General features: G+C 45.4%; 1 protein-coding gene across 4 annotated transcripts in view; it reads left to right on the forward strand.

Moving 5' to 3' along the window:
- Nfia (nuclear factor I A) overlaps window positions 1-27,967 on the forward strand; it is a 345,321-nt gene that overhangs the window by 224,716 nt on the left and 92,638 nt on the right. For all 4 annotated transcript variants that reach the window (XM_051164475.1, XM_051164468.1, XM_051164463.1 and 1 more), the window contains exons 4-6: window positions 3,866-3,940; window positions 18,649-18,766; window positions 24,956-25,083. In XM_051164475.1, the coding sequence (XP_051020432.1) occupies window positions 3,866-3,940; window positions 18,649-18,766; window positions 24,956-25,083 (321 nt within the window). The remainder of the gene's footprint in view (window positions 1-3,865; window positions 3,941-18,648; window positions 18,767-24,955; window positions 25,084-27,967) is intronic.

Below are 27,967 nucleotides of genomic sequence, written 5' to 3' on the forward strand. Positions count from 1 at the left end.
CAATATGATTTCCATGCGAGGTGATTTTTATGACTCAGTGCGTATGAGAATGAAAGCTTAATCTGCCTGGGTTGCTTAGTAACTATGTCCACCATCTCACGTCTGCCATCATTTCTTAGGTTTCCTGTCTTACTGCTGTCGCCTGACAGAGTTCACCAGTGCATGTCTACATAACTAGGAGAGAAGCAACAGTAGCCCCCGGACGTTAAATACTGAGCATTTACATACCCCTTCTGTCTGTCTGGGACAAATTAAACATAAAATCCGATGATTCCGTTATACTGTGAAGAGATGCTACCTCGAGAGCGTGTGAAATACGCTTCATTTTCACATTTCTGGGTTTTATACATTCATTCACGCGCACTCACTCAAATTTTGTTTCACCCTGAGATGATAGGCTGCTGAAAGAAGGGTGACGTTATTTTCACGTTATTTCCTTAGTCACTATGGTCTTAGTTTAAGTCCGGAACTAGATTTCTTGGGGCAGGTGTCAATGTTCATTGAAGAAGTTCACCTTCTGACTCCACTTGTGTTGTCTCCCAGACCAATGGTTTCCTCTCCAGAAAAAGCTACATGGAAGTGGGTTGTTTTTCCTGTCATGGTCCTGTTCAGTTGGGAAGGAATAGATGTGCATGAGCTGGTTTTATTTGGATGGTTTCATTTTTCCAGGGCTTGGTTTATTTCAACCTTATTACAAAACATGTGAGAAACAAACAAATTTTGTGACTTTATATTTAAAAAAAAAAAAATGAGTCCAGTTTGATTTCTGATTACTTAAGTACTTCCTGCTTGCCTGGTATCTTCTGTTGAGCTGGAGCAACAGTGACACAGAATAGTCTCTGCCAGCTCAAAAGGGGCACACTCAATATGAGAAAGGGGGGCCCACCGTTGTATGTACAGGCTAATGTCTTAGAGCCACACACAGCCCATCTGGTCAGTGCCGAAGACAGAGAAAGAAGTTCTTCCAGAAGTGAGGTCAGCTGGGACAGATGGTTGATAGAGGTGTCAAGAGAGCTTAGTCCTGAAGGACAGGAAGGGAGTAGCAAGAGCATAAGGAGGAGCTGGGGCTACTCCTGCAGGGCTCTTGCAAGCTTTCTCAACAGGCCAGTGTACCTCGAATACACTGGCTTTGTCTCAGCCACTTCTGTACTTGCTACTGTCCCACCCCAGAGCCTTTGCACATTTGACAAAGAGCTCATCATCCCGTAATTTAGACTGTTTCTACTTAACTTATAATAACATGTTTTTATATGGCTTTAGCTGTCCCTGTGGCTGAACTGCAGACTCTCAGAAATCAGGGGCCATAGATGTAGCACAGCACATGGTTGCTGCTTGGTAGATATTTGTTAAGAGAGTGAGTGAACGGTCAGATCTGCCGACCGGTAAGAAGGTTCTGGCTTCAGATTGGAGAATAGAGTCTTGAAGATGCCAAAATGAATAAACGAACAGTAGAGAGCAGATGATATGGAGACTCCCCAACATGGCGCTGAGATATTCCAACGCCCTCAGCCTCAATGGTGGGAAAAGTGAAACCGCGCATAGTGGAACGGCGAAGACTGCGTATCTGTGTGGGCGCATGGCATTAGACAATTGTATATGCCACAGTGAGGAAGATATCAAAACACAGGAAGATAAACACTTTGGATGTATTGGATCTGAGACTACCTGTGAGGAGTAGATGTTTGCAACCCAGGAGAGACCTTAGCAAAAGGAAAAGATTTGAGTATTATTGGTTTAAAGAGTCACTTAACACTTTATTCACAAATACTCACTAGCTACTTTGAAACTGAGAGGTCCCAGGGGTGAACAAATTAAACATGGACCCAGTTTCCACAAATTTGTTTGCTCGGTGAGTGAAAACAGAAGTCACACTCCCCGCAAATCCTTGCCTCAAACTCAAACTAATCTTCAAAATAGACTTACTTTGGGATGGCAGATTAAGAGCTCTGGGTTTATATTTACTCCATTCTGAAATTCCTATTAGTAGTTTCTTAAAATACAGGTTTTTGGGGTCTGATATTAAAGCAACTGTCAAGCTATAACTTATGGGACAAAGGGAGATGAGGGGAAAAGAACCCTGCACTTCCTATTCCACCGTGATTTCCTGGACGTTGTGTGGGCTGAGTCCACATCGTTTACATGATAGCTGGATTTCCTTTGTTATGGTCTGTGAGATAAATGTGATCTTAATGGTGCCCAGTAAAAAAGAAATGTTATGATCTGTTGTGACAAGACCTCTTTCAGAGAATTTTTTTAATTTATTTGTTAAACTTTTTGCTTTTCAGTTCTCTTAACCCAAGAGGCAGTTCTTCCAGTACTTACCAAATAAGAGCCCCTAAGTATAAGTTACACCCGACTGTGGGCTGCTTTGATAAGTGAAAATCCTTAAGAACGTTTAAGGTGAACTCTTACCATTTCACTTTAAATAGCAGGTTATGGCTTCTATATATCCTAAAATTTAGAAGTGCTTTTAGTACCATAGATATTGTATGTTATGTCGGAGTTAACTGAACAATTTAAAACTCAGTTTTTAAAAAACTCCCTAATTCAAAACTCTGTTGTAATCGAAAGAAGAACTCATCGATGCACTAATGAGCCTCTGAAACATGGCTGCTTCTGTCCACCTGCGTGTGTGACAGCCGGTGAGCTCTCTGGTGTACATCACTTTTCTTCCCTCAGTGATGAGTGAAATCTGGATTTTATGAAGTGTGCACATCTTACTTATGGGTTGTTGTGCATTCAGATTATTACGTTTTCTGAATTTCTTAAAAGTATGCATGTTATTGCAAAGAACAGTCATTTATTTATTTATTTATTTATTTATTTTAACTCTCTTCAGCTAACACTTGCTCCTGTGCATCACACTCACTATAAAGCAAGTACAAGTTAAGCTGGCTTCACAGGCAAATCTCTCAAGTAGAATACACCTGGTAAGACACATGAAATCCAAACTGTAGGTGAAAAAATGGAAAGTGCCTGTCTTAGCCTGTCACTGCTTGCCATTGTAAGCTGAAGGTTCCTGAACACACCATGAAGTTGTACAGAGTTTGCAGATAGAGGCAAGAATCAGATATTTTAGGAAAAAATTAATTATATTCAGCTAGAATGGGACAAACACAAAATTCAAAGATGTAACAATTTTGAACCATTTATATATTTCATTTTAAAAAATCAACCAACACAAAAAACACTTTCTCTAAACAAATATGAATTTTTGTTTGTATACAAAATAATTTTGTTTCCACATTTCAAAGACTGAATTTGTATTTCTTGTCAGGCTTTTTCAGCATTTCCTCTGTATGATCTCTAGAAAAAAAAAAAGGAATATCTTTAAACTTCATTAGATTGAAATGAACAGACAACTAAATCTGATCAGGCATTTCTGTAGTGAATTTTTTAAACCATTATGGAGCTTTGCTGACCTGCTTGAATCCCAGGGATGCTGGGCTGGCATTGCTAAGGTTTCAGGGTCACCTCTTTTCTTTCTTTCTTTCTTTCTTTCTTTCTTTATTTATTTATTTATTTATTTTTCTTTCCTTTTCTTTTCATTCTTTCTTCTTCCTTCCTTCCTTCCTTCCTTTATTTTTAGTTATCTTTTGTTTCAGATTTCCTGTTGAATTTTTTTTTAACCATCTCAAAAAACTCACCCAGCTGTTGCATCAAAACTTCTCCACAAGCTCCAGACTCAACTCAGAAGCCGTGTCTGTTACCAGATGACTATGCCCTCCCACGGGAGCCCAGAGGGAGCAGATGAGTGAGCATGTAGGCCCCGCATGCTTAGTCATATCGCAATGAGGTTTACACTTGTGCTGTGCAGTGTTCGCTGTTTATGACGCTTGGTTTTCTTCTGTTTTTGTTTCCACAGGACATTTGGGCTTCCAGGACAGTTTTGTCACGTCAGGTGTTTTCAGTGTGACCGAGCTAGTAAGAGTGTCACAGAGTGAGTACACTTTTGCTCTGATTTGGTCCAAATTCGCCTCCAGTTTGTGTTTCCTCTCATAGGCATTAACATTTTCAGGTCACCCCTTTCTGTTCTCAACAATACCAGCTAGCTCTTGGAAAGCCAGTGTTTTTCAATCTAGGAGTGAGTATTTTAATATGAGGCATTACGGTAAGGATCAATACTAATGTCTCGCATAGTCCTGGGGTACAGTGTGAACTTGGATTTAAAAGATCTTGAATCTTCCCTCTGACTCCTAAGGAATTCCGCATTTAACAGAATTTGTTTTTGACCTTTAAGCAGTGCTAATGCTCTCAGTGTGAGTGACACATTACAGCATGGTCATTACCAGCTTGTCAATAACAACTACAGCAGTGACAGAAAAGCTTGTGCCACCACCCAGTTCTGTTGATCAAAGGCCCATTGATTGTGTGTTTGTTGTGGCGTAACCCAAACAGTTCTAGAAGCATGGGAGCCTGCCCGGCTATGTCTCTCTGTCTCTTCTCCCCCACCTCACACACACAGTCCCCCTCCCACCAGAATACCTCTGTCTTAAAAGCGCTCCCACACTGACCACCTGCTCTTTGTCTCAATTCAAACGTCAAATTAAGCATCAAATATTCAAATTTTACTTTTTTTTTTATCCTCAGCCTGATTTAACATAGTAAAGGCAGGTAAATTTATATTTCAAGTGACGTCAAGCCCTTCATGGGATGAAATGTAGTTCGCAGCCCTGGTGTCTTGTGTTACAGACTTGCAAGGGTGCCCCCAAGTAAACCAGTCAGCTGTGAGATGCCAGGAAAGTCAAGCCAGCCTGAAACGCTGAGCCTAGATTCTATGTGAGACTGGAGGAAAATCTAGGGGTCCTTGAATGTTTACTGTTTCCAAGCACCGTGCTAGTCCTTGGAGGAGGGCGCACTATTGCTGCTGGATCCTTGCAGCAAGCTCTAAGCTGGCCGAAGGAGCATTTGTCCTGAGTTCAGGCCATTGATCCTAAGTCTAAGCCTTCATGCGGCTTAACTGTAGTCTGAGCTGCACGGTCTATACTCTCAGACCAACTCAGGGGAGTTAGAGAAAATCCTCTGCTCAAGACCAGGCAGATTATGGCAGTCAGGAAGGCTGCCATTGATGGTGAGGTGCTCCTGAGTAATAGTGGTGGAGTCCTCACATGGAGGCCACAGGAGTAGCCAGTCATGATGTCCTGCAGTGGAGACCATAGGCTGTGTTGTGAAGTGTGTCCAAAGTGCCACCTGAGGGGGAACCGGACAACTTTGCTGAGCAGAAAGACATGTACCTCCCTAGCTAGTGCACACGGTTGATCAGCTATTTACTGGCCACAGACAGATAACAATGTATATACATTGAAGGTGGTCAATATTCTGTATTTTTCTGATAACCTGACTAATAATAGCATATAGAGAGTATGTGTGTATCAGAGTGTATCAGTCACATCAGCGTTAGAGGGAAGTACATTTATTGAGGCTTTATTGAGATTCAAGCGTAGCCTTGATTTAAAAAAAAAATCCTTTATACTCTAAAATTAGAGCTCTGCTCTGTTTCATTCTGCCTTGGCTGCTCAAATGCTTGCATTAGTCTTCCTTACCAGCAGAGTTCCAAGGTCTAGGGGTTGTAAGAGGCCAGACAGCTCAGAGCCATCCCTGGCAGCCCGCCCTTCCTTCCTTCCCTGATCCTCTTTTCAGGTCTTATATCCAAGATTGATTAGACCTCCACTTGGTCTAAGGCAGCGCGATTTCTGAGTGAATTCTACGTGTTCCTTCAAGACTGCCAGAGGCATATGCTGCCTACAGGGCTAAGACCGTGGAGTGTCTTGGACTGCCTCTTGTGCCTGTGGAGGGGGCTGGTTAGGCAAGGCTTGCACTGTGAGCACCCTTCAGCTTCTCAGTGCTTTCCAGTCTGTACACTGCTGTCTCATCGCTGCAGGACTCACTCACCCATAGCCTTGTGCTGACTGCAACTGTCTGGCAAGAACAGGACTGGGCTGCATCGGCTAATCAGTGGCTTCAGGCCAAACTGGCCCACTGTGTGCCAGAGACCCTCTCTTCTTCTAGATCTTTAATCTGGGTTTGTCAAGGTTTATTTTATCAGCTGCCCTGGCTACTGCTATAGGGATTCCTAAGTTCTGTCCCTCCACCTGAACATTCTTCTCAAACAGCTATGCCCTAACTAGCTTCTATGCCTGTGGTAAAACATGGACCAACAACAACTTGAGAGAGGGAAGGGTCTGTCTGCTTATAGGTGACAGTCCGTCACGAAAGGGAGCCAAAGCAGGAAGCCAGAGACAGGAGCTGAAACAGAGACCACAGAGGAATGCATGCTGCTCACTGGATTGCTCAGCCTGCTTTCCTAGACAATCCAGCAATACTTGCCCAGGAGTGATGCCTCTCACCATGTGCTTGGCCCACTCACATCAATCTTTTATCAATAAAATGCCCAATAGACAGGCCCGCAGGGCAGTCTGACGGAGGCAGTTCCTTGGCCGAGGGGCGTTCCCTCACAGAACTGTGTTGCCCCTCCTCTTCCTGTGAGAGCTCACCCTCTGATTTAGGGCTACAGGGGAATTTCCTGCAGATAAATGAGGCTGAGGAGCATCCTGCATCCTTGAAATAGAAATAAGATAACTGGCAATGTGTTACTGAGACCCATGGCATTAGCCCCGCATGTTCAATTTGAATGTGGAAAATGGTGTGAGCGAGAATTTACCAAGTACGCATCTTGTACAGTGTGCTCGGTGTGTGGACATTGATTCTCTTGGTTCTCCTGTGGCTGGTCCAGTGCCCTTTCTCACAGATGAAGGATGATGCAGTACATGAAGACAGAACCTCTTGCTCCTGCAGGCCTTGGCTGTGATTGCTCCTATAGCTCTAGCATAGAAAAAAATAGACCAAAGGATTCTGGGATTTGATTGATTAATCATTCCTCAATGGGGTGATATATCTTTAGTTTAACTAATATATTTGTAAAGGAATGATAAAATGCTAAATAGAACTAGTAAAATACATAATTGTATTTTTCCTAGATTCGTTTTCAGTGCAACTTTGCTCAATCAGTAAACATTATATTGTTAATTCTGTATATCAATCCCAGGTCTCAACATGCTAGATAAATCTTGTACCAATTAACTACATCACCAGTCCCAGAAGGGGGGTGGCATATATTATAACAGTTCTTCAGGTTTATAATTTTCAGTGAGCAAAGCACCGATTCTCTTATGCACATCACTAACCATGCCCCCTGATATTAGCGGTTGTGGGTAATAGTCCACAATCCTTACTATTGGTGAGCCACTATTTACACGCAATTATTAGTTAAAGCCTGTTCTTTGCATTGTTTTCCTATTGTGATTTTGTCCTTCCACTTAGATGTCTAATAGCACATATCACTGTTATGTATCGTGCAGGGTCATCTCACTGTCATGAAAGCACTGTGCTCTGCCTTCTCATAACACACACACACACACACACACACACACACACACACACACTTGGATCTCTCTTGTTCTGCCTCTCAGGTGGGTATCTTACTGGCCCTAATGTCAGACCTCCTTATTCTCTCTGAATTTATTCCTTGGTATCCCAGCCTGACCTCAGCACAGTCACAGCTAGTTGTGACCACACACAGTGTTGACACTTCATGTTACTCAGAAACAATACCCTTGCCTTGAGGGGTTCCCCTTTCCAGATGTTTAGTGCTACCCTTCTAAATGTGGTAGTGAAAATATTTACTTCCCCCAGAATTCCCCTGGGGCTTGAGCTGTAACAGAGGGGGGAAGGCCATTCCAGCACCTGTAAATGGAGCATCACTGAAATAACTATGCTGATTTTGTCCTTTGTGATAGTGCCACCTTCAAGGTGGCAATGGTGGAGAAACCAAACCTCACAAGTTCCTAGGTGAGAGCTAGACTAGGCAGCCAGGCCGCTTGGCAATAAATGCCTAGATCAGATGCAAGGAGCTGCTGGCCTCCAGACTCCAACTGTGCCCCAGGAGCTCCAGGAACCCACAAGCTCCCTGCCCCTGCCTCCCCCACCCTTACCTCCTGCCCCTGCCTCCTCCTGCCCTTGCCCCTGCCCTCCTGCTCCTTCCTCCTGCCTCTGGCCTCCTGCCCCTGCCCTCCTGCTCCTGCCTCCTGCCCCTGGCCTCCTGTCACTGCCTCCTGTCCCTGCCTCCTGCCCCTGGCCTCCTGCCCCTGCCCTCCTGCCCCTGCCCTCCTGCTCCTGCCTCCTGCCTCTGGCCTCCTGCCCTGCCCTCCTGCTCCTGCCTCCTGCCCCTGGCCTCCTGTCCCTGCCTCCTGTCCCTGCCTCCTGCCCCTGCCCTCCTGTCCTTGCCTCCTGCCCCTGGCCTCCTGCCCCTGCCTGCTGCCCACACCCTCTCATTTTTGCCTAATGTCTGTGACCTGTAGCAAAGGAAGTACTGTAGCCGGAAGTACAGATTCACTCTGTTGCCCTTCTCCACACGTGGCAGGGCAATCTGAAAGCACTTCTAGTTATTTATTACCTTGTTCCACGAGAGGGAGAAAACACAGACCACTGCATGCTGGGCCAGAGAAAAAGAAGAACTCAGTACAGGGAGGGGGGAAGGCTCCCAGGAGCGACTGTGGTTCCGAGTCACTGAGGTTGTTTTAGCATACTCCCATGAAGGAGGAGACAGGAGCCATCTGTTGAGATGGTGCTTTATTACACAAAGCCCTCCGCAGGCATTTTCAGATAGGCCCCTCCCAGGAGCTGCCCTGGAGAGCCCTTTCTGCTAGCTGCTGAATGTCTCTGCCCCCTTCAAGGGCTCTCTGTCAAGCCCACTCTTGTTTATTTTGTGCCAGAGTTTCCTCAAAGTATGCGAGCTCTGCTCAGAGGCTGCCAAATGTCCCTCCTGGTGTGAACTCAAAAAGTTCTGCCCCGAACTCCACTAAGGCTCAGCTCACCTTCCTTCTAAAGTGCTGACTGCTTCCCTTGAAGTTGCTAAAGTGACTCTGAAGCCTTAAAGGCCTCAGTGGGAAAGAGTAAACACGCACACACACACACACACACACATACACACACACACACACACACACACACACACGCACGCGCACACGCATACACACACACACACACACACACACACACACACACACGCACGCACACACACGGAGCATTGTGCCTCGGAGCATTGTGCCTCTGGTCTGGCAGCTTCGATTGCCAGCATGGTTTGCACACCCAAACTGGCTGCAAGGGTTAAGTAAACTTCGTGGCTCGGGATGACTTCACAGCCCTGGAATTCTGCAAAGCCAGGATTCTCAGTACACTGTGGCTGGCCTCAGAGTCTTTGGGTGTGAAAACCACTCTCAGCTGCTCAGCCTGTGCTCTGGTTCCCCCTGCATGGCTGCAGAATCTATTAAAGTCCGGCGGATGAATTGCCCTGGCTCTGCCACAAAGCCTGGCTGCCCAGTGGACTTCGGGGCTTCCCAGGTTGGTTGTCAATGGAGACTGGCAGTGAATGGGCAGGCCTGTGCCTTAGCCTGGCATGAGGTGGCACCCTAGCGGCTGTTTCCTGCCTTGGGAATGTGCACTGTGGATATTCTCACACAGGAATCACCACGGAGTTCTGATAACAGTTTGTTTATAATTTCTTTTGCAAGTCCGACGCCCATACCCATGAACACAGCGTTTCAGGCCAGCAGTTATGTAAGAACCGTTGACCTGAGTCTTAGCCTGTTGTGCAGAATTTCTGAACCAGAATTAACTCAGCTAGAGAGGCACAGTAAGAAAATGAGACTTCGGTAGGAATAAGCTCAAACTTTAAAATACAGATTGTCCTTATGTGGAAAAACTGATGAAGAGTCCCTGGTACCCCATCCTTTGGGGCTTACCACTTAAATAGCCACAGGACCAACGCAGGATAACTTAGAAAGTTCCTTGTTTGAGCAGGCACCCTGTTGGCTCTCTTTGCCGTTAACACACACTGTAACAATGACCATGGCACAGAAAATATATATAATTTATATTCTTAAGCAAGGTCTTCATTTGGAACAAACCATTTGGGCTTCAGCATTAAAGGAAGAAACAAAAAGATCATGATAAAAAAAAAAAAAAAAAACCAGCCTGCAGCCCCAGCCTGAGCCGTCACTATGACCTTGCCTGTGTTTGGCATTACACAATTCAATGGCAGGCCACTCAAACTATGCTCTCGATCAATACCCTATTAAAGCTGCACAAAAGTCTCCATAAACTTAGTGGTTAGCTATGTTTATAAATGGAACTCGGCATAATTAGATGGTCAATAGCAGGCTCTCCTAGTAATTTTAAAATGAACATCACACATCTTATGCCTAGAAGCCAGAACCACCTTTTCTGGAAGGAAGAGGGGTGGTATGTAGGAGACAATAGGTTGGACGGCCTTTTAAAATATCATGTCTATGTCCAGAACACAGCTTTTAAAGAAAAATCTGTTAAATAACGTTACACAGTAGAAATTCTGGTCAGTCCCTTAAACTGTTTTCAAGGCTAAGCCACTTTATTCTAAATGTATTACACCATTGCAGATGCTTTATTTTCTAGTATTTTAATCAAGCCCCCATACACAGAGAAAATAATAAGTGTTGCCACACTCTTAGGAAGGGGGGAAAAAAAAGTAAGTCTGTCTGGGTTAGCTTAGCAGATTTCCTCTGGTATGATTCAATGCAATTTTAAAATAAATGTTGAAATTGAATTATTTTCAAAGAATGCTTTGTCACGCAGAGCTTTTTTTTTTTTTTTTTTTTTTTTCCTTGACTCATTTGGGGTTAGGGTTTGGATAGGAAAGCAGGAAGTAAATTAGGTGGACCAGCCATGCTAAGATTTTCTACCATTTCTTTGGAACTACACTCACATATGGGTAGCTGACATTGATTTCTGTCCTGTCCTCACCAACCGAAAGAGGAAGACCTTACCCATAGGCTACTTTGTCCATAGCTGGCCCCACCCTACCCTGAGACACAGGTGTTCACTGTCTTAGATCAATGTCCTGGTCATTACATGTGGGCTACTGTGCAGGTTACACCTAGAACTACAATGGGAGCGTGCTTATGCCACCGGGCAGCACTGTGCATGAGTGTACTGCACTCTCTGCTACACATGCTCATGCCAGTTAGAGCCAGTTAGAGCTGCTCATGGCTGGGTTTGGACCCTTCATTCTCTATCCTCAAGTGAAGCTTGGGCTAGACTTACCAGATTCTGAGTACTCTTAGGATTGACACTGAACTGTGGGAAAAAGAAACACAGGTATACCTTGATATACATGCTAATTTATTGCCATGGTCTTTGTAGTTCCATTTATTGCTAATCATTTCTAGTTCGCTCCCGCTTATATATTCTGTGTTTAACATACATGTTCAGAATGGCTGTATGGTGCCACGGGATAGTCCAGAATTTATGTTAGGCATGAAAAATTGAAAGTTAATTGCTCTAGGACTTTGATCAGTGTTTGTAATGCCCCTTGCCTGTGTTTCTCTCATTAGATTATAATCATTTATTTAATACAGAATATTTGAAGTCCTGACTCTATACTGAGCATAAATCTGAGTGCTAACATGGCAATGCCTCTCAAGAACACAGCAGCGGCGAAACAGGAGGATGCCCAGTGTGGCTCAGTGGAAACAGGAGGATGCCCAGTGTGGCTCAGTGGAAACAGGAGGATGCCCAGTGTGGCTCAGTGGAAACAGGGGGATGCCCAGGGTTGGCTCAGTGGAAACAGGAGGATGCCCACTGTGGCTCAGTGGAAACAGGAGGATGCCCAGTGTTGGCTCAGTGGAAACAGGAGGATGCCCAGTGTGGCTCAGTGGAAACAGGAGGATGCCCAGTGTGGCTCAGTGGAAACAGGGGATGCCCAGGTTGGCTCAGTGGAAACAGGAGGATGCCCACTGTGGCTCAGTGGAAACAGGAGGATGCCCAGTGTTGGCTCAGTGGAAACAGGAGGATGCCCAGTGTGGCTCAGTGGAAACAGGAGGATGCCCAGTGTCTCTCAGTGGAAACAGGAGGATGCCCAGTGTGGCTCAGTGGAAACAGGAGGATGCCCAGTGTTGGTTGGCTCAGTGGAAACAGGAGGATGCCCAGTGTGGCTCAGTGGAAACAGGAGGATGCCCAGTGTGGCTCAGTGGAAACAGGAGGATGCCCAGTGTGGCTCAGTGGAAGCTCAACAATGGTGATTACCATGATCATCACTGAACTAAGCCTTCGCCCTGGGTCAGCTCCTGCATGCTCTTGAGCTGCCCCGAGAGCTGACCGTTATCAGCAAATCTGTCTTAAAAAGATTCACATGTGTATCATTAAAAGCGACTAGTTTCAGGATTGTGTCCTAATAACTGATTTATAATAACCATTCTAGCGGTCACTTCAGTTTAACAAGTGTGACAGGATACAAACATACCAGTGCTGTTCTCACTCATCTGTCTGGTAGACCTTCATTCTTCATGGCTTTGGCCAATGCCTACCTTTCTACAACGTCTCCTGTAGCTAATGGGTATTTCAGGGATAATAGAGCATTCAGTCTGACACTGACACACTGCAAATTTTTTGTGGCCATCCATGAATGGGTTAACCATATCAGCATTTTAAATAATATATAATTCAAGAGTATTTTAAAATATGCTTCTATTGATGAGCAGAAATTTAGGATGTCACTACTGATAACATGCTCTTTAGTAAATCTTAGTTTGCTGATAAGTCTTGCCTTTAAGAGCAGATATTAATGTCCACTGAGGGGCTAAAAGGCCTTCTTGTGATTTCCAAAAAGCCTGAAAGAAATCCTTTTTACCCTCCAATAAAGACCCCAAAAGAACTGGGATTTGGTCTGGAGCATCTGACTGTAGCTTGCCCTCGTGGGTTGGAAAGGCTGTTGGTGGTGCCCCATAGGCATGTCTGGATGACTGGCTGCGCACTCAGCAGAGCCACAGCACACATCAGATGCTAAGCTGCTCTAACCAGGAGGTGACTAGTAGGAGTACATAGTTAGTACCCAAGATTTCTCAGTAAGTGGAGGAAAAAATCAAGCAGTTCTTGCTGAAAATGATTGCTTTTGTTGCTGCTGCTGCTTTTTTCCAGACAATTAATTAGTGTGTTATTAAGAAGGAACTCTTGTTGATGCAGCTAGTGGTCAGATGGTACCAGTGTACTCCTGGGAAGGAGCTTATGTAGAGAAAATCTTCCGTGGCATATAGATCATCATAGTGAAAAGACCTTTTATGGCATCAGATCCATTCCCTGTCAAGAAGACTGAATCCCTGGCTGAGGCTGTGTCTTATACTAAACGGGTACCACGTCTGACTTCAACCAAAAGCTAAGACAAGATGGTGCTCTAAAATGCAGAAAATCAATTCCAGTCCCAAAGGCAGAAGCCACTAATGCAAGAGATCAGTCAAGCTCATCCTCTGCTCCATGGCCACTGTGTGAGGCTGCACCCAGGACGACACTAGCTACAGCCCCTGATGATGAAGGCCTGGAGAAGAGTGGGGAGGACATAACAGTCTTGTTACTTGTGGTGGTAACTTATCTCATGAAACACATCTCCCAGCAGTCATGAGACAGCAAAGAGAAGGAGAGTAGGACTGTGGCTCCCCTATTTTTTTAGGCAGATACCCAGAAACACCTGGCATCAAATTCCTGTGCTGTTCCGGAACATTCTACTAAGCATCACCCTTCATTTCCCCATTTGACAATTAGAATAGTGCTAATTTATACCCTAAGGGTACAATAGGATAGCATATATATTTTATGTATATTATCTGGTACATAATAAAAATAGACAGACAGAAGTCCTTTGCTATTTTCATTAGCATGCTCATAAGATTTTAATTCAATTCAGTAAACACTTGTTACACATTTGTCTGTGAAGTGACCTATGCTGTGTGTTAAAAGGAAAACGTAAATAAGCAGTAGAAGCTTGTCCTCCATAGATATTACGCTTGAGTTCCTGAAGCTTCAAGACTTTCTTTCAACAAGCACAAAACTGACTGAGTAGCTTACAAATTAAGCTTACGGAAGTTATCTGTTAAAGTGAACCTTTTTCATTATTCAGAGTAGAATATAACACAGGATCAGTGGATTCAGCCTATTTTAGTAGAATTGAAACACCTTTCATAAGTAAAAATTTCTGTGCTTATATCTCTCCTTTACCTCGTACCCCTTCCCCAATGGACACACACAGACACACACACACACACACACACACATTTCTTGACTGGTGTTCACAAGTCCTGGCTGTGTGAGTGAAGTGGTCTGTGTATGCTAGCAACTGCCTTTTGTGGGGTTACAAGCATTCTGTTGCCTTTTTGGCACCTAGCACTACATTTCAGAAAAAAAGCATCACTTAAATCTTTTAATAGCAGGCAAGCTCATTTCACATAGAGGGAAATCCATGTTTTAGTCCAGTGCCTTCCTTTTATGTTCCTGTGTGAAAATCCCTACTCCCAGCCTGCCCTTGGTCATTCCTTTAAAAACAGGGCTAGAAAGGGGAGATCAGCACAGGGTTTACAGACCAGAAATCTGCTTGGCAAAGGAGTCATTGGAGCTGTGGTGTAGGAGCTGCAGAGAAAGTACGTTTATGATTGATTTCCATTCAAGTCAGACTGACTGCAGCGTGGTCATTTTTCTAGCCCATAACTGCTCACACTGCAGCAGTCTGCTATCTGCAGGGCGTCTGAGTTATAGCAGTCTATGTCCCTGTTACCTCTTACACAAATTACTTACACTGGTTTCTTTTTCCATGCAAATTCATCAGTTTTACAGCCCTTCATAGCCACAGTCAGGAAACTCCGGCAGAGAACACAAATTGATAAAATGAGTTAATTTTACTATACTTATTTTTTTTCTTTCTAAAAGCCCTCTCTTTTAGGCAGCATTCAGGAAACATATTACAGTAAAAGGGAGATAACAAAGGAGTTGGGTTTTCTTGCCATAAATTACTTTCCAAGTTAATTTCCTTTAAGGATGATTCCAGATTCGCCCGTTTTCATAGCATTGTGTGTCTTACAACTGAGCCTTTGACAGAAAGAAGAACAAGCAGTTTCCCATGTTCGCTCCTTTTGTGGCAGTGACATGGACTTTCTTATAGGACCTTTGCCAACAGAATGTGAAACAACACAAAAATTGTTCCAGCGTAGAACTGTGTGCTATTGTTGGGGTCTCCAGCCCCAGTATCAAAGTGCAAGCTCCAAACTTGCTGGGAGTGTTTTCCCGTCATGCAATAGAAACAAGAGGATGTCTTAATTTTTCATAGTTATTTTATGAGTTAGAAATTCAGTGCTGACTCCTGATAGCCTCTGGAAGGCATTTCTGGCCTTTCTCCCGCCCCCCAGCCCCTTTTTTCCCTTTGTGTATGTTGGGAGGGGACACACAGATCTGAGGGTCAGACAACTGTGAACATAGGCTGCTCAAAGAGCAGAAGTGTTATCTCCTGTCCACTGTTTTTAAGCATATAAGGTGCCAAAGAGCTTTTTTTTTTAACGTGCCTGTGTCCCATGAAGTGCAGCCTCTTTTTGACAATGCCTCCCGCCAACCCCTGTCAAACAAGCCATAAACTCAGCACCACTATCTCCCAGGCAGAGGAGCATGGAAATTTGGATAGGGTTTTTTTCCTGTGGTCCTCTCTTTCCAGCAATGTAACCCTGGGCAGATTGTCTCTGGTGGATGGCAGAGGTTCAATAACCACAGCCCTATCCAACTGCTAATGTGTACAGAAAAGGAGGCCATCAAGAGGGCTGGCCACTGAAGTAACCCCTTTCTCCCAACAGCCCACATCACTATAATGATGCCTTAATAGCAAACCATTTATTAAGGAATGACACAGAGTACATTCCACTCACGGCAGGAAAGGAGGGGAGGGAAGATGCATGATTCAGAAATAACATCCGAAGGCACACTCTCCAAAGTTAACCTTTTGAGGAAAACTCCTTGGTTTAACAAGATAGTTAAGCTAGAGCAAAAGGCGGCACTGCTTAAGAAACAAGGGCCCCCCACCCCTACCCCCACCCTCACCCCCACCCTGCTCCCTCTACTCTTATGCAGATTTATAAAGGGCACTTTCACGGTTGACTCCAAGTTGAGAGGGGTGAATGGGGATGATAACTGTTTCCTCAATTCAGAGTGTGTTTGTTGATCTTCACAATGGGCAGGGCTCCGTCTAGGGGCACAGATGTGGTTCTGGGATCTGGACCATTGTAAGGTCAGGTGGTCTGTGCCTCTGTCCCTTCCTACTGGAACTGTGAGTATTAAATGGAACGATGGGGCTTATCATGCCATAATAGCTAGCCCGTGAGAAAAAAAAAATGCATAATGCTGTGTGATGATGACCATAGTAGTCCCGAGAGGCAGTTCTGCACAATGGTTATGATCCTTATGATACATGGCTACAGGGCTTCCTAAGCACATGGTTTCCTACAGTCGCCAAACGCCTACCCGTGGTTTCTTTCTGGCCCTCTGCCTTCATTCCTCTACCTGGTCTTCAGGTGGGGGCCCTGAGAATGCTGTACCCCATTATAGGGACATTTCGACAGGAAACCTGCACTTAGGTGTGAGGCCCTCTCCGTGCCAGTCACAGTATATCATCCCACATATTGTATGGGCTGCAATGCACTGGCAGTGATGGGGACACATGTGCATGCAAGGACCTCATAGGGAAGGCACAGTTTGGGTCTCTGCATCGTTAGGATTATTTAACCCAGGCTGAGACGCTCACTCTCATTTCAGGTTCAGGGTATGGTTTAAAATTTAAGAGGCGCATATTTGCCAACCTTGGAAATCACTCACCCTGAGTCCACTGAGCACTTTGGACTAGGCCATCTGGTGCCTTTGCTGCACTCTGCATGGGTCACAGGAGGTCAATACGGGGCAGGTTAGGGACCATAGATGTGGGCTGGGTTGGTTCTTTTTTTAAAAAATCTGTACAGAGGTCGTGCACTATTTACACATGCATGTTCTTTCCTTCATGTATTCTGGCTCCCTTGATATTTTAAAAAGATAGCAGAGGAGGTGCCGTTCTCCACCGCTGTGTAGATGCCTCAGAGCTACCGCACTAAGCCCTAGCCAGGCCTTCCCGTTCATCCTGACTCTCTTTGCAGCAGCTGCAGAAGGATCTCACCTCCCTCTCCTTGCTCAGGGGTGGGTAGGCTTCTTCCACCAAGCTGAGGCCTCAAGTCCACTCTGAAATTTGTGAAGAAAATCTAAATTCACACAGTTGACACCGGCAGGCCTTTTCATTCTATTTACAAAGACACATGGCTGTAGTCTCCAGGAGGCACAAGGCCCTAAGAGCACCTGTCATGTTACTGTGTGTCAGGCGGCTACGGTAATGATGAGTGACATGGGCTGTCGTGCATAATGGCCCATTTTATAAATAAAATATTGTGGAATGAAAGATGAAATTATGCAAATAAATTGAATACAAAAGCAAATGATAGAATGACTAACAGCATTGAGTGGAAATCTGTTTACACTATTGTCAAGATGCTTCAACCCCTCCCCCCACCCGCCAACCTTTTCCTAAAGTTCATCATTGAGACATGTGTTTGATTTTCAGTTCTCCGTATCTTGGAAAAGATTGTTTTTATGGGATAGCTATACTTCATATTTGGTCGTTGCTATTAGGCAACTCACTGTGTATTCTTAGAAATTGCTCTCCTGACTCCATAGTTACTCAAGGCATAATAAAACTTATCCTGTCTTCCGAGCAACCGTCGCAAGAGACACATGTTCCTGCCACAGTGAGCTGCCGACATCTTACTGACACCTGCCTTCTCTTGGCCACCCTTCAGTGTCATCTTACCTAGTCTTCTGGTTTAAATGGCATCACTAGTTCAATCCTTCTACCACCCCCTCTCTCTCATGCTGGCTCTCGTGAAACAGAGGAGGAGCGAGTTTCCTAGGGTATAAATGCAAAACTAAAGGTAGTATTTCCATAGGCTGCTATCCCTTCCTGGTCTAGTGAATAAAATTCAATACAGCCACCTGTGCGCATGAGCAGTGCTTATTGATTGTTCCCCTGCTGGCAGGGACCATACTTGGACACTGGCAATCGAACTGCAGTGGCTTCTACTTCCAGGGATGTGAGTACATCAGTGACGCACAACCTTGCGATGTTCCAGATTCACGCCTGCACCTCTTACAGAAAAACACAAGATTCTTCGTGACCTTAGCCACCCGTGGTGACACTACTTTAGCCACGTCTTTTTCACTCTGTGTCCTACAACACAGAGCTGTCTGAAACCCAGTTAACATTTTCTGTTCTCTTATCTTTGGGCTATTTGCTCTACCCAGAATTCCTTCTTTCCTCCCAGTTGCTTGTCCTTTCAGCATCTTCTGCAGGTACATTTTTTAGGCCCTTGTCCTTCTTCTTCCCAAGCTAGGTCAGACACAGAGTCCTGACGCCAGTTTCTGAAGGCCTCTCCACTGTTTGTAGTTTCATCTCCGAGGCTCCCCCGCAGTGTGTTCATGGGCGACAAGCATGGCTCTAGTCTACATGTCACCTTCTCTCTGCAGCCTTAGGAGGAAGGCATCTTTCTGGTATAGACCATTTTTATTGTCAGCATTCCTTTGAGGTCATAGTTTATGGGTGATAATTCTGGATAAACTTTGCAGACAAATAGACAAATGTGTTCCATGCTGCACTAACATAGGTTCTGATTCATCTTGACCTCACAGGATTAATTAACTTACGGTTTGTTTTGGCTTTTGTTTTTCTCTCTCTAGCACCGATAGCTGCAGGAACCGGCCCCAACTTTTCTCTCTCTGATTTGGAAAGTTCTTCGTACTACAGCATGAGTCCAGGGGCGATGAGAAGGTCTCTACCCAGCACGTCCTCTACCAGGTAACTGCACTGGGGCCTCTGAAGAGCCGAAAACACAGAGAGCCATACCTTGATTGTTTTTTTTTTTTTTTTTTTTTTTAAACTTCTATCCTGCGGGACATTTAGCAATGTGTCTATAACAACAGAGGGTGCAAAAGACAGCCTCCACAAGCTGCCTCATTAAGGAGCCAAAGCCGACATACATGAGACAAATTGCATGTTATACATGTGTGCGCGCACACACATGCACATGCCAGTAAGAAAAACAATTGCCCCAATTGCATACCATGAAATAAGCTCAGTTTGAATAGATTTTGTCCAAAAGGGTCAGATGCTCACCTCTGAGATGCTGGCTGGCTTTAAGATGAGGCAGGGAAGACATGGTGGCCTGGCAAGGAGAATATGAGCAGAGAGATGTGGAGAAGAGCGATCATGGGTGTAGCATATTCTCTGGGGAAGATGGATGGGCTTCCCTGAGGCCGTGGGGTTTGGGGGGAAGTGGGGGGGGGAAGAGGCAAGTGCTCTGTCTTGACTGGCAAAAGGTGACCACTAATGGCAGCAGCCTAAGTACCCTGGCCACAATCTTCTTAGCCTGCTGGACTCTGTAAGTCCTCTAACGCAGTCTGCTGAAGTTCCCTGAAGATAGAACTGACTTAACATCCTGGCATGAGGTCATAAAGGAAATTCCGGTCAGAGAGCAGGCTGGGGCCATACTTTGGACCCATGTGGTCCAGGAGGCCTTAAAAAGCTTAAGTTGGAACTAGAACATGCAGCCTGCTGTGAGCACCAGGCTTCCTGATCCCCTCAGTTATCAGAGCCAGCATCTAGAGATGCGTTTCGCAAGACTCTGCTGTGTCTAGATAACCTGTACCAGGGCTGCGGATTGGGCGTCAGAGCCATGGTTTTCCTTTACAAATTGGCTTTAGCACTGGACTGTGACAACAAAGAAAGGAGCAGTCATGTTTGTGTACTTTGCAGAAAAACATTTATCAAATGTAATTTCTGTTAAAGCAAGTACAGACACTTATGATTTAAAATGGTGCCCAGAGTGTGGGCTTTGTCCTTGATGGGAGTCTACCTTACCTTTAAGAACAGCGTCTTAAATACCGACTCGAAGATGAATCAATCAAGCAGTCACTTCTAACACTGCATTATACCTTCATCTTTGGCATTGTTTAAATGCCCCCTCAGTTCGTTACAGTATCGCCTCCACAAGAAAACAAGGACCCCAAATCCCAAATGCATTTATAACAGAAAAAGGGCATTACAAATACATTTAGGCATTGCTACACTTGGAGGATTTTTGAATGTTTGCTGATAGAAGAGGCAGTGCATTCGGTCAACAATAAAAGCTTTGCAAATACTTGTGGGTGGTGCTTAATTTAAAAGTTCATGGGTGGCTTGTTTTTCATATATGAGCTTCTGTCCTGTATAGCTCTGTAGCAGTGTCTCTTACCTCCTGTCCTCCATGCACGCCAAGCTCTGTTGTATGATTATTGTCTTTTAACAGGCTAGTGTCATTCTCCTATTCTGAAAATAACTAGTCTTGATAAGGAATTAATTATATCAATAGTTAATAACTCTGTAATGTTTGTTTTTCTCTTGTTGGCCTCTTGAAGAGGAGAGGAGAGGACAGGAGAGGAGAGGGAGATTACGTGCCTGTGTGCACTTGCAAGGGCCTATATGTGGAGATCAAAGGACAACTTTTGGGAGCCAGTTCTCGCCGCTCACCTTTACACAGGTTTATTGGGCTTACCAGCAGGCACTTTACTGGCTGAGGCTTCTCTCTGCCCACACTAAGGTGATTTTAAACAAAAGTTCTTGAATATGTAGACTAAACAGAATTATCTGTTACAAAATTAGAAAATACACCTTAAAGAGAACACCTCAGATTCACATACAATAATAGTCACCAACTGGCCACTAGTGCTGATGCTATGACATTAATCTCTCTGTGGCTTTTCAGTTGTCTCGTTAGCTTGAGTCTTAGTTGTCTCCAGCAAACTCTTCTGCCATTGCAGTAGCGGAGCCACCAGAGCACATGGCAGTTAAGCAGTTTGCCCAGGGCCACAGCCATGGTAAAGACAGGGTCACCGTTCAAACTCAGGTCTTCTGAAATTTATAGACCATAGTTACCTACACTGAATTGTCTTAATGACAGGGCTGTACCGAGGAACTAGGGAATGTGGGATCCTAGCAAAGCAGTATCTGAACTCTCCACCTCACCCTGTCCCGCAGTGGCGGCACTGTCTAAATATTGTTGCTATATTGGAGGTACAAGCCTGCCTTACATCCCAGTCTGGTTCTATGTTCCTTGAAGGACAATGCCCAACTCTCCCAACTCATAAGCAAACTATAAGCACCAAGTAGTTATATTTGGCATTGTGGACACAACAACAAATCAGAGGAGCTCCGCACACTGACAAGAAGAAATGTTCAGATTGGTTTATGTGAACACTCTGTAAGGGGGGACGGTATTGCCTTGTGGGTATGAAACAAGGCCTAATAGTCCTTACACAGTAGGAAGCAAGCAATAGAATCCTTGTGTTAGTCAGGAGGAAGAGACAGAGTCAAGGGCCAGTTCCAAGAACTAAGTTTAAAAAAAAAAAAAGCATTATTCCTGTTTTCCATATACTTTATATTGCTCCACGATGGGCATCTCAAAAATCATAGAAACATTCGATAAAAATAAGGATAAGGGTTCTATTCTAAGAACTGGGTCAAGAGAGCCATCCATGTGTAATTCATAGAATTAGTAAGCTGTGTTTCAGAAGCCCCTTGCCTGTTCTTCCTAGCAATGCCAACTCTCCTGGACCCTGCCCTCCCTCTATCCACACTTCCATCATGCAGATGATGAGCCTGTGTCTATCCTGACAGTCCTCTGGTGCGAGCTTGGGTCTCCCACCTGTGCAATTCATACCTTGATATTATTGCAGCGCTCCAAGAAAAGCAAAGCTTTAGAACTCAGGAAAATATTAGCAATGGGAGAACAACACAGAGTGGAATTGGCCTCTGGGGCTGGACCTCACTGAATATATAGATGCTTGGATGATCCTTTGTCACATGTGCCCTCAGCAGCCTTCATGCATTTAGAGCAATCTCACACTGGAGTCGGTGCTGAAGGCCACAGAGTGATGCTGGGAAGAAGGTGGAGCACTCTTAGGTTGCCAGGCAGAAGGAGGCAGAACTTCCCGCTGAGCTCACCCATACTTCTGCTTCCCAAGACCACAAAGCTCTGCCAGGCTGTTTCCCGAGAGGTCTAAGTCTTAGGGGTTGAGCAGGAGATGCAGAATTCTCCTGGGAAGTTAATATGCCACTCCCTGAGGAGGGTCAACTTGCACCTGTGCTCTCTGAGCACAGGTAGGTAGGGACTTCCTTTCTCAGTAAGCACCTCAATTCTACACTTAGACATCACAATCTCTGTTGTGAAGCACATATAGTCAAACGTGCAGGGTGTAAATCAGGGAAGAAACTCAAATTATTCCTGGTGGTCATGCCAGGTATATAAGTCTCAGCATGGTAAAACAGGAATCATGGGAAATCAAGGCAGCACAGTTTCCATGAAAAAGAGCACAATCGCATCCCTGTAGCTCTTACAATACACCAGGAGATTTTACTCCACTTACCGTTCTCTCAGTTACAAGACAATTTCAAATGGCTGGGGGTTTAAAATACAAGTATTTCTGGGTGTAGCGGAAGAAGCCAAAACCTGCATGGAGAGCGGGGTACTCTGCATTAGGTCAGGAACCCGGACCAAGAGATACACTTTAAATTGGGCCCCTGAGATTCTTGCTTGCAAAGCAAGAAGGGGAACCAATGGGTCAGATCATTTCTTCTTTCCTCTAAAAGAGACAATAGGCAAACATTTAGAGATACTAGGCTTTTCTGGTTTTTCTATATTGGAATTAGTTTTATGTGTGTATTTGTGTGTGATCTTGGCCAAAGAACATGCATTCACTCAATTTTACATGAAATAGAAAAGTTCTTCAAATCCAAACGTCAAGAAAAGGGAAGACCACTAACTAGGCAGCCCAGGGCCTGTCCTCAAGTCCAAAATTAGCGTGGGCACCATAAGTTTGCTTCCCTGTAATCTGTTTTAAAGAGAATAGAACCTAAGACCTAGGAACATTGGATCACCCCCTACACACACACACACACACACACACACACACACACACACACACACGCCACATGAATGGTCTTGACAGTAACATTGTCAGTCTCCCCTAATCCAGGTTGTAACCCCTTCTTTTCCTGCTGCCTTCCATAGGCCATTTTCTTCACGACCCAGCCACTTTTTAACTCCCACGTCACATCTATGTAGAGAGCTTCAGAAGTCTTGTTGCTTGTAGGATAAAGTCCAGCCTCACAGTGTTTTCTCTGCTTCTGCCAGGTCCCTCCATTGGTGTTAGATCTCTGTGGATCACACCTGACTTGTGCCACTGCTGACAGGCACCTACCTCCTGGAATGGTATTAGTGTCTGGTGAGACCTGTATGCTATGAGTTCATCAGTGAGGGAAGAGGCCAGCTACCCTGCTACCCGGGCATTCTAGTTTCTTCTGTCACCACAGTGGCAGACATTGACCTTTTAGGTTTTGAGGCATGAAAGTGTCATGGGGCACAGGAAAAAAAAAATGCCAAAGTTAGAAAAAGCACTTAATGAAGGTTGAGACAGTAGCAGTTTGCCCCCCCCCCCCCCCCCCCCCGCCAAAAAAGAAGCATAGTAGTGCCTGAGTTGTGCGTTTGTGCGTTAGTGGCTTACAGCCTCCCCTCGTCATTTTCTGTTATCACCATCTTATTAGCACTCACAGAGAGCTCAGGAGCCCTGTCTCTGCTCAGAGAAATCCTTCTCAACCTCCAGGTCTAAGTACCAGTGTTCCTCCACCTCCCAGGCCGTGCTTGGCTCCTTCATGGCCTCCCTCGTTCTCTTGGGCTTCTCCGTCTCTCTTCACGGAGAGTCATGTCTGACTCACAGCACTTGAGTGCTGGCCCTGGCATGAAGGGACGGACTGCCCAGCCAGTGCCTGATGAATGAAACCCAGGGAAAGCTCTCCGTCCTGACACGTGGGCAGGCTTCCCAGCAGTCAGTGCCCAAGGCAGGGATCTGCCCCTGCAGCAGTGTGTTGCTGGCACCCACACTTTGGTCAGCTAGGGCAGGGATGAGCAGCAGGTGACGTTTGCTGTTTTCTAACCCTCAAGCTTTACCATGGGAGGGAGCATGTAGTTCATCTGGAATGGAAAGAGACACATTATCAGAGTTCCTTGGTCACTCCTCTGCAGAAAGAAGTCTTCATTCATGCGGATGAAATAAAATGCCATTTTGCTCATCTCTGTGTAGGACATGGAAGTCCCTAGGCCACTGTCTGTCCACACCCTTCTATGTCTCGGGGCAAAGCATCGCTTCCTGCTATTTTTTGCCATTCTGTGTGGCATTTTAATTCTAGTGTTTTGAGGAGTGTCTGGACTACATGGATGGGCAGTAAATATATGGATATATATATAATTTTTTTAATGAACAAATCCAAATGGAAGATGGGGAAAAGCAATCCCCAAGCATCCCTAGAATGATCTCAAGCCCTGCTTTTTATTTAATTGTTTTTAACCTTTGGGGATCCTGTGCAGATTCGAATAGGTCTCTAGGCATGGTGCTGCTGACCAGCCCTGAGCCACAGCTGTGGAGATAGGAGGCCTGGGCTTCCTGCATGAAAGCCGAAGCAGGAGCCGGCCACCAGCTCTGCAAAGGAAAACTGAACGCATAGGCCAAGATTGTGTACCACTTGTAGGGACTCGGCCAACCCTGCAAGAGCCTGAGTAGTGTCCTAACACTGCACATTCCCCCAGTGAACCATCCAGGAGGAAGGTGGCGTGGTGTGCTTTTAAACACACATTCTTAGCACTCAGGAGGCAGGGGCAGGCAGAACGCTGTGAGTTCGAGGCCAGCCTGGTCTACAAAGCGAGTCCAGGATGGCCAAGGCTAACACAGAGAGACCCTGTCTTAAAAAACCAAAAAAAAAAAAAACCCCCAAAAAAACAACAAAAAACACCAACACCCCCAAAAATAATAATAATAAACAAATAAACATGCATTCTTTCTTCTTCTTCTTCTTCTTCTTCTTCTTCTTCTCTCTCTCCTCCTCTCCTCTCTCCTCTTCTTCTTCTTCTTCTTCTTCTTCTTCTTCTTCTTCTTCTTCTTCTTCTTCTTCTTCCAGCTCAACAAAGCGCCTCAAGTCTGTGGAGGATGAAATGGACAGTCCTGGTGAAGAGCCATTTTACACAGGCCAAGGGCGCTCCCCAGGGAGTGGCAGCCAGTCCAGTGGATGGCACGAAGTAGAACCAGGTAAGTGAGGGAGAGTCATAAAGGTGAAGAAAGCAGTGTACGCGTGTGTGGTTGTGTTGTCACACTCACTGTAGAGTGGCAGAGAGCAGCAGATGCAACGGAAGTGAAGGACAGACAAGGAGGTGTGTCACCTGCACTCTGAGCCCATGTGTGTTCCATTTTTCTTCAGCCGGTTGTTGCGCTGTGCTCTCACCATGTTACCCACAGTGGCCTCCAGATCCCAGTGCTTCTTGTGTAGCTGAGATGGCAGTTTTCTTTCACTTTTATATATACACAGCTTCCGTTTTGCTTGTTTGTTTTTAAGTATGCTCGAGCACTCACAAGAAAAAATTTATCTATTTTCCAACTGCATGGACAGCAGTGAAAAGCAGAACAAACCCCCCCCCCCCCCCCCCCCATGCTACAGGTTACGGTTGGGTTTTCATAACATAAGAACATGTTGGGCTTTTGCCTCTCTTTTTCTTTTCTTGTGGTTGGCTGTCACCATAATTGTTTAAGCACCACAGCCACCATCTTTATGTCTGTCTGCCCTGACATGAGTACATGCCTGTCGGTCTAACCTTGGGGCCTTCGGGTGGCGGCTGTAGAATCTGAAGAGCAATTCTGATGGCAGCAGCTTCTGTAGGCCTTCGTGTGTGATCTCCACACAGCCTCCGTCATTACAGGTCAGGCGGGTAGGAAGAGAGACGGCTTGGAGGATCATGTGGCGGACAGTGTGTGCTCCAGTGACAGGGCTGTGTGGTTGTTGGTCAGACTCCACCATGCTCCTGTAAGACACCATCTGACAGTAGTTAATAGCCGTGCCGGTGCTTTTGAGGGTCAAATAACATGGTCTGTACTGTCCATTTAAGAATTATAGCCAGCTCAGTTTGATATGGGGGGGAAAAGTGAACAAACTCTCTGGCCATTCCCCCCTACTCCTGTCTCAAAGTAACTGCCTGCAGGAACAGACGGGCACCAAGAAAATCCTGGAACTAGCCCCTCATCTTCAAAGCCTTTACGACTCCCTCTCCTCTCCAACACTTTTCCAATACACAAACTCCATGGCTACACATGACTTTATATGGCTACGAAGGAGCAGCTGAAGGGCGATTTCCGGGCGACGGAGCCGTCTGGACCCTGATTATGGGCGTTACCATAATCGATACACTGTCTGACAGTCACAGAGTATGCGCCTCCATTCTACCCCAGTTAAACACAGGTGGCAGCACACTCTATGCCCTATTGGCTGGGGTCTTTTCTCTTGATCCTTTGAGAGAACGTGAAAGCCCTGTGCAGGTTTCCTTCCACCCAGTGTCTTCACCCAGCTTATGTGCTCACCCAATCCACAACCAGCCTTCGGTAGAACTTTCTAGACCACATCTGATGCCACTCGAGTGAGGACTCAAGGGTGGCTGAGGAAGCAGTGGCCTGCTCTCCAGGGATTTAGAGCAGGTGTGGACTCAGAATCAGACCTTCTCAGTGCCACGGGGAGGAGCACAGGGGTAACCGCAGCTTCTGCCGAGTTCGCTTTCCAGTGTCGCCCATGCAGTGCTCCAAGCATGGTTGCTCTCTGGCGGCCTTGCCTCACCTTTGTTCCACACTTATTAAAGCTTGCCTAAAGTGCCTGAGAAATAAAGCCGGGCCAGGGGAGAACTCAAGTACCAGTAAACGTGCTCTCCCTGTAGCGCTGATGAAAAGCTTATGTGTATTTAAAAATTAAACTCTTTTGAGTGCCTCCCCCTTAAAGGTCTAATGAACCCTAACTAATTTCCCTGCTTCCGCGAAAATTAGAATCAGGTATATAGGTGTGGGTCACTTTTGCTGCAGTGCGATACTTACGTGCTCCGTATGTGCTAACGCTGGCTGATGATGTTGATGGGCACAAAACCCCTCCCAGTGAGCCTGGCCCTCCCAGCCCCCTCTGCTTCTTCTCTGGCATATTAGGGGGCTGTGAGGGCTGGTTGAATAGAATGTTCTGGACTAGTGACTCTTCCATTCAAGGCGGTTCCTGCTCATACCTTCACATGATAATTCAAATAATTATAAAGTCACATACCTGTGTCTGTGCACCCTTAGCAGTCATCAGATAGCTAACTTTAGTGGTTAAATCCTCTTTGCACAGAGATTTTTTTTTTCTTTCCTTCTTCTGAAAGAAAATGTCTTCCTGAAAGGATCCACCCATTGTCTGTCTTTGTTTCATTAAAAAAAAAAAAAAAAATGCTTTCTCATGACATATATTTGTGGGGGCTGGAGAGCACAGTGGATAAATTTATATTTGGCTATCTTCAGCATAGAAAGTCATAATTGAAACAAGGCCTGAGGGGACATTAAAACACAGCCAAGGGATGTTGCACATGTTCATGGCGACTTTGGTGTCATTAGCTCACACCAGCCACTTTAAATGGATAATTTATGCTGCCAGATGGTCCTTTTTGGGGGCTTTTCCATCAAGACCAATCCCCCTTTTGGCACAGAGAACACCTTTATGTTGCTCCCACACTTATCCGGGCCTACGTAGCTTTTCCCCAGGGGTACAGTTAATTAAGTGGGAGGCTTTTAGTGGTTCACTCACGTAAATTGCCTTCAGAAATATGTTGGGAATTATGTATATCCAAATGCATGGGCAGCCTGCGCTTGGGATAATTCTCTCAAAGAAGTATGAAGGGCACTGGGTTTATGCTTCGGGTGTGACACAGGAAGCAAAGCTCTACTCACTCGCCCCCCTCAGAGAGCTCGGCATCTGGGGATCTGCCCTCAGTGGGTTTCCAGGGCTCACTAATTACAGAGGCCCAAAGGTGGGCAAGAGAGACTTCCTTAAGCAATAGGAAAGTGTTGGAAGGTGAAAGAGCCCAGATGCCCAGTAAACTACATGCATGTTTTTCAAATGTCTCCTGTGGTATCC

The sequence above is a fragment of the Acomys russatus genome, chromosome 2 (assembly GCF_903995435.1).
Source record: "Acomys russatus chromosome 2, mAcoRus1.1, whole genome shotgun sequence".
In the NCBI taxonomy this organism is placed as follows: Eukaryota; Metazoa; Chordata; class Mammalia; order Rodentia; family Muridae; genus Acomys; species Acomys russatus.